Source organism: Montipora foliosa, chromosome 4 (genome assembly GCF_036669935.1).
Source record: "Montipora foliosa isolate CH-2021 chromosome 4, ASM3666993v2, whole genome shotgun sequence".
Lineage (NCBI taxonomy): Eukaryota > Metazoa > Cnidaria > Anthozoa > Scleractinia > Acroporidae > Montipora > Montipora foliosa.
The window spans coordinates 29787632-29795131 of NC_090872.1; the positions used below are offsets into that span (position 1 = coordinate 29787632).

Below are 7500 nucleotides of genomic sequence, written 5' to 3' on the forward strand. Positions count from 1 at the left end.
GTCGATGTTCGTCATGCCTTTTACATTCGGCGTTGTTATAAAAGGCGAATGGATTTCAACAGCCCCCTTATGCCAATTTCAAGGATATGTCATCTCCGGTCTTGATATCGCGACAACTTTAACGATAACCATGACCGCTATAGACAGATACGTGGCAAACAGCCACCTTGCACAATATGTAACTTTATTCAAACGGAAACATGTTTGCGGCGTGCTGGTGGTTTCTTGGTTGATCTCATTCGCGGTCCCGCTGTCTTTTACAATCAAGGCAAACGACTTTGTTCTACACCCTGGTTACGGCATCTGCCGACAAGTGGTAACAAACGCCAGTTTTCTGAGTGCGTCGATTTTAAAAATCATCTTCTCTGTTTTACCTTTTATCATAATCGTAGCATGTTTCTACAGTGCAAAAGTTAATATGCAGAGAACCAACAAAACTACCGCGCCTCGTGCAAAGGAAGGAAGGATGGTGAATACAACGACATGGATGGAGCAGGAAGCATCAACAAGACTCTTTGCTGCGTTCACACTTGGAATTTTAGTTTTCTGGGTACCGTCTTACGTTTGCGATGTAGTTGATGCGTTCACACACGAATATTATCTTCCTCGTTCAATTTATTTGCTTAGCACGCTTATTGCGAACGCATCTTGTTTCACCAAGTCTTTGATCGTCGCCTCTATGAACGAGGTTTTTTTGATTGAGTTTAAGAGAATCTTTAAGTTACGGAAAAGTAGAAGAGTTGTCGACTTTAACATCGAGGCAAATGGCGAAGAAGAAAAGGGTTCAGAGCTTATGGCACAAACACGTAAGTGCAGAAAATATGACTGCGAGATGAAAGAATTGGAAGACGGCGTTAAAGGAGCTGAATCTACAGCGTGAAGTTTGAGCATGAAGCCGTACTGGGGCTAAGATTACGTTTTAGCCGCTACAGAACTTGCGCATTCTGTGAACTGAACCATCATAGACGAATTATGACAGTAACGAAGTTGCTAGCGCAACGGATGAACTTTACGAGCGGCATCAAACTCGAGGTTTTGAAACAAATGAGAACTCAAGGAGATGAGTTGTGTAAATGTTACAGGTAAATTTGAAAATCAGGTTGAAATGATTTCAACCTAGGTAAATTTAATTTTAAACTAGGTTGAAATTGAAAGTAGCAAACAGCAATAAACAGTCCATCAATTGTTAGCAAGTAAGTAAGGGGATGTGGTTACCGTACCTTTTTCATGAGTCTGTAAAAACCGCTTTGGTTGTTATTAAGTCTGAACTAAGCACTGATTTTAAATAGTTAGCATTAATTAAGGTTGGGGTTAGGCATACTGTGCATGATAACCAATTCTGCTTTTTTAATCTCAGAGCAGCAGAAAAACAAAACCTTGTTTAATAAGAATTACCCTCTTGTGACTGTTATATTTTTATTTTTCTGGTTTTTGGAATGAAAAATACATCAGAAAATTGACTTTTTATAGCGTAGATTACTGAATGATGTACAGTTACTTGTACAAATGTAGTTCAGCAGATGATCCCTTTTGTGGTTATAAGTACTCAAAGTTCTTTTTTTTCCTGGTAGTTCACAAAGTTTGTAACCTTATTAAACAGTCATTACGTGTATGCAGTTGAATAATGAGAGGTCATTTCCTTGTTTTTACACCTCTTGTACATGTGTCACTGGTCAAGCGCTTTTTTGCACGCGGCAGTCAAACGTATTGTTTTAGTTGTGTCTAAGGACACATTCATGTCGTCAGTAATTTGTAGTCTGTTTGGTGCAATCCAAGTGTCAATAATTCCAAATTTAGTTACAACTTTCATAAATCCATGTTCTTTTTCAATTACTTTACCAAGAAGTGTGTTTGGGTGTAATGGACTTTTGTTGTTGACTTGGAATGAAATAGTATTGGGTTTGCTTGTTGTCATTTTGTTGTTGAATTTCCTTTCTGTGTTTCTTGCTTTTTCCTGTTTAATTGTCCTTATCTCCTTTTTGTTGACTTGATAAGTGAATAACAAGCACGGTTAGGTGCAGGTTCTGCATCCAAATCTTCACATTCTTCTTCTTATTTTCCTTCTTCTCCTTCTTCGTCCGTGGTAGAATGTCGATCATGTTTCTTATCTGGGGTAGTTTTGGTTTCTTTCCATGGTGGTATGCCAAATACCAATTCATAGGGTGCTTGTTTTGTTGCTTCATGTTCCACAATGTTCTTTTTGTAAGCAGCTTCCCCTAGTAACTGACACCAATGATTTGGACTTTGTTTCTATTCTTTTAAGATGTTTCTGATGTTTTGCTTTACTGTTTGATTGTTCCCTTCCCCCAAACCTTGAGTTGATGGTTTTCTGGAGCTCCATGAAGTTGAGTGATACCGTTCTTCTTGCAGAATTGGGACATCAGAGAATTCTTAAATTCCCGTCCATTGTCAGTATGTATTTTCGGAGGGAATCCAAATTGCCAGCAAAATTGGGAAGGGCATTAATAATAATAATAATAATAATAATAATAATATTATTATTATTAGTAGTAGTAGTAGTAGTAGTAGTAGTAGTAGTAGTATTTTATTTTATTTTTTTTAATCCTAAAAAACACCTTTATTTATTTCACTTACTTACATTAACAGAAATTATATTATTATTATTAATAGACACTTATAAAGCGCAGTATCCACTAATTGCTCAAAGCGCTGTACAATAAAAGGTTAAAAACTATTACAAATACACGGCAAAAACTATTATGAGAAATAATAAAGTTGACTAAAACTACTAAAATCAAACATCGTAGGCCAATTTAAATAAGTGTGTCTTCAAGTGTGCCTTGAACTGGTTGACAGATGTAACACCCCTGAGTTCAGGAGGCAATCGATTCCATAACTTAGGGGCAACTACGGAAAAAGCCCTATCACCATACGTCTTTAACCTTGATCTAGGCACGGCTAAAAAATCCTGAGAACTAGAACGAAGTAATCGTGGACTATTTCTATAACGTAAAAGTTCAGATAGGTAAATTGGTGCTAAGCCATTAAGGCATTTGTACACTAAGAGTAAAATTTTAAAATGAATACGATAATTTAGCGGTAGCCAATGAAGCTTGAACATGATAGAAGTGATATGGTCAAAACTAGATAGTGTAACATTGCGTGCAGCAGTGTTTTGTATAGATCTTAACCTGTTTAACAGGTGTTGAGGAAGACCATATAACAAAGAGTTACAGTTATCAAGTTTAGAGCTAATAAATGCATGCACTAAAATTTCAGAGGTTTCTTCCCTTAAATACTTCCTAATCTTAGTGATGTTCCTCAAATGATAATGGCAGGAAACGCAGATTTTTTTAACATGGTCGGAAGTCGAGACACTGAGTCTGGGCCTTCTTGCACCAGAAAAAAGTATTTGCTATTAAAATTAATGACGACTGCTTGTCCAAGTCCTGTGTGGTTTAGCGGTTAGTTACGGCGTAGGACACATTACTAAGGGATATCAAAGGTACCCGGTTCAAGTCTCGGTATGTGCAGTTAAAAGCGATTCCTTTCTCTCATGTACACACTGTAGTACATTGGACACAAAGTAGTGGTAGGTTTGACAAATGGATCAGGGGATGGAAGGTTGAGAGGAATAGGGACAGACAGAAAGAGGGTAAGAAAGGAAAGGAAGAGAGTAGAGAGTTAAGTGGGAGGGGGGAAAGGCGATTTTCTGGTTTTTTGTTTTGTTTTTAACTTCCCAAAAAAAACCGTACCCCTTTTTTACAACCACACCCCATAAAGAAAATCCCTTTTCAAACAGTTGATAAATAACCTAGGTTACTTGATTTTAAATTTACCTAGTTTGATTTATTTTAACCTAGTTTGATTAAATGGACCTGAATTTAATTTCAACCTGTAACATAAACCGTAAGACTTATTAATGTCTAAAGATGGTTAAGACGGCGAGGAAAGGAAAGAAAAATGAAAGGAAAGGAACGGAACTTTATTTAAGTGTCTAGTCTTCTAGCTCTGGAGCACTAATTGGGGACAATGTCAACTGAAATCAACAAATTAACACCGTGAAACTGAAATCAAACGAAAATGTTAGTTTTTGAGGAGTGGGGAAAACCGAAGTGCCCGGAGAAAAACCTCTCGGAGGAGAGTAGAGAACCAACAAACTCAACACACATATGACACCGAGTCTGGACCACATTGAATAGCCCATTTCCGAGTTCTGGCCTGCCTCATCTTCAAAGCGAGTCTAAGTGCGAAGTTTTTGTTATGAAAATTAGTTTTTATTCATATTTAAAGTAGAACTAATTACCATTACAAAAACTTTGCACTTAGACTCGCTTTGAAGAGGAGGCAGACTTGAACTCGGAAATGGCCTATTGGTAGAAGGCGAATGCTCTCACCACTACGTCATTCCTGCACTCACAAAGCGTAACCCAAGTTCTATGAACATCAACTGGGGCCTGGGGCCCGTTTCTCGAAAGTACCGATAACTTCTCGGTCCCGAAAGGCCATTTGTAAAAATGTCATCCGCTTGTTTTGGAAAGCCGAACTTTTAACATTTTTCAAGGTAACAAAAAGCAAAATGACTGTAAAGTTTGACGATTTAAATTCTCTCCGTTCTTGAGATACAGAGGAAATTGTGACACCCGAAAATGGCCCGTAAAGTTTCGAGACTTTCGATGAACGCGTACGGGTCCCAGGTCTATAATTAATAAACATTTCTCTTATCACGAAAATGTGGTGAGCCGATAAGTGTTTGAAAAAAGGTGTATGGTATTGGAGACAACTTGGTTTTCTTATTAAGAATGTTTAAATTGCATGTTTTTAGTGGCAGTACTTACCATTTGTTATAACTTAGTTCCTGTTACGTTTTATTCGAGCAAGTTCTCTCACTGTCATTTTCTGGAAATAACTTTCCTATAATCTTTCGTTGTGTTTTGTTTTGTTTTGTTTTTGCGGTTTCCAGTAGTAAGTTCTGTACGCGAGGATTGACCCATTAATATTTCGAGCGACCACTATAATAAGGTGAATGAACTACTCTCCTGTAATCTTCGTAAAATTTACGAGAATTAATGAGTAAGTGTTTTCTTTTTCTTCTGGGGTGAAACTGAGATCATTGGTATGTGAAGAAAATGAAAAAATAACAGCTTAAATCGACTTTCAATAACAAAGGCACTTAGACAAAAGAAACTAAATCTATCGTCTCCCGCCCATTGCGTCAAAAAAATGTGATTACCTGGAACCATAACAGATTAGTCTCCTATATTAATAATATGGAGAAATTTCTGCATCATGCTGATGCAGTTTCCAGGTGCAAAAAAAGGTAACAAACCAAGCATTCTGGTTGGTCAATTATCAAAGAAAGTCTCAGATGGCCAATCAAATATGAACTCCGGATGGCGCAATTTTTGCGTGATTGCGTGATACTCAAATCTACTCTCAAAAAATGCTCAGACCACTGTCTATGTTGATATCTCGATTTCAGTAAATCATATTTGTCAAAGGACAAGATTTTCGCGAGGGAAGATCAACGTAGTTGTTTTCCGTTATGAGCCATACAAGAGGTGAAACTCTTGTCCAAAAGCATACAATCATTCAACTCGACAGCCATGATGATGACGGCACCGGCTCAAACAAGAAGAAAATTTATTTGAGATAAGACCATATCAACTCTCGGCAACAGAAAAATAATGGTACCATAGGCAGCCCAAGCTCGCGTCACTACAGACAGCCGTTGAACCTCCATGAATGTTTCGTAGTCAAAAATCCCCACGCACTTGGCTGGAAATGAGCATTTTCTGCTTCGATTTCCTTACCCCATCCCCACAGCGGCTTCTCGTAACCATGGAGCTGTTACGAGAAGCCGCTGTGGGGATGGGGTAAGTGTTGTAATGACTGTACCTCATCGGGTGGAGTTAATTTGACCTCGGACCCAAGCTCCGTGTCTCGTGCGGCGATCAGCAGCTGTTAAATTCATCAGCTATCGTGGAAATCGAAGCAGAAAATGCTCATTTCCAGCCAAGTGCGTGGGGATTTTTGACTACGAATCATTCATGGAGGTTCGCAAATGATGTGGCTTTAGCTTTGCGTGAAAAAATCTTGGCTGGGATGGATTTTCGAGTTGCAAACCGCCTCTGAGCTGACAACGGTCGAAATCTTAGTGTGCAGCCTTGACTTCGTCTTAGAACATTGAAAACACGGACTTCCCGAAACTGTGAAATAAACTCCAAAAGGCACAGGAATACACCAGAGGTGAATCACTTTGTTTCTTTTTATTGAATGAACGTTAAATTGAGCAATTTTTAGGCTTCATAATCGACTGTATTTTATTTCCCATACAAAGTCTTACAACGCGTTTAAATTCTCAACGGCTGTCTGTAGTGACGCGGGTTTGGGCTGCCTATGATGGTACTTTCCACAACCCAAACCAATTGTACTGACTGTTCCGTACAACCGGTAATAACTGGAATAGCTCCTCATCTAATGAACTAAATCTATAATAGGCAAATCAATTTGATTTATACGTCCACAATTATTTTAATGCAGCTTGCGTCCAAAGAAAATCACGTGGAGAAGTATTTGTCCTCGCTGTGATGCACCCATTCCAGGCTCAGTTTGAAAACTGTTTCGGGAATGAACTTAACATTCTCAAAACTCATTAAGGGAAACTGCTGTACACCTTATTCCAAAATATCCACCATTTTGTCATTATTTTGCTTGCTTTCAAATTAGCCCCTTGTTGCCCCGTTCAAAAATAAATATTCTTTTGAATTTTAAGTTTAAGAACGAGGCAAAAAGGCCTAATTTGCAAGCAAACAAACGAATACTAAAATGAGGGCCATTTTGGAATAAGGCCAGTGTATGAAGATGAGGTCGGGAGGTGATTTTGTCTCATGGTACGCGGCAAAGGACAGAACGATTTTCAAAATCCTCTTGACCTTTTTTTCTGATGGGGATCAGCTTGGATTTGAGCGTTGAGTACCGGCAAAAAACAAATAACATTGCAAACAAACAAGATACTTGATGTATCAATTTCATCCCTAACCCTACATAAACAGTTCTAGCGAGCCGAAAGGATTCACAATGTCATCCGAGTTCCAGCCTTGATCGTTGACTACGACTGCGCTTCACCATGGCGAGTGATACTTCTGGCGGCGGTTTTCCTCGACTTACCGTAGCCTGTGTTTGTGTAACCCTCATTATCGTACTTTTCTTCAGCGTTGGTTTTGTGAGGCTGGAATTGGAGCTGAGAGATCAGCGCCAAAAAATCATAGCTTTGCAACAAGACCAAAAAAGTGAAACAGGGACTGAACATCAGGGACTGACAGAGGAAGCAATCTTGAAAGAAGGTAATTAAAACTTTAATTCGCATTCATTTCCAGGATCATGACTGATTATCAAGGACTTTAATTAGTTTCCAGCACAAATCAAATATTCGTGTAAAGCAATGATGAAGTCAAAACCTGATAAGTTGAGACTGTAAATGCACTTCACAATTAGAACAGTTCGAACGGCGCAAAAGGGGTGCGATTCTCACCAAGA

The 7500-nt window shown here is 38.6% G+C and overlaps 2 protein-coding genes across 2 annotated transcripts in view; both read left to right on the forward strand.

The window, feature by feature from the left end:
* LOC137999163 (melatonin receptor type 1C-like) overlaps positions 1–2413 on the forward strand; it is a 2897-nt gene extending 484 nt beyond the window's left edge. The window contains exon 1 of the mRNA XM_068845002.1: positions 1–2413. This exon is cut by the window's left edge and continues 484 nt beyond it. Within this exon, the coding sequence (XP_068701103.1) occupies positions 1–880 (880 nt within the window). The 3' untranslated portion in view covers positions 881–2413.
* Positions 2414–7033: 4620 nt separating this feature from the next.
* Positions 7034–7500, forward strand: part of LOC137999164 (microfibril-associated glycoprotein 4-like) — a 7963-nt gene continuing 7496 nt past the window's right edge. Inside the window, exon 1 of the mRNA XM_068845003.1 lies at positions 7034–7307. The gene's annotated coding sequence lies outside the window, so the exon portion shown is untranslated. The remainder of the gene's footprint in view (positions 7308–7500) is intronic.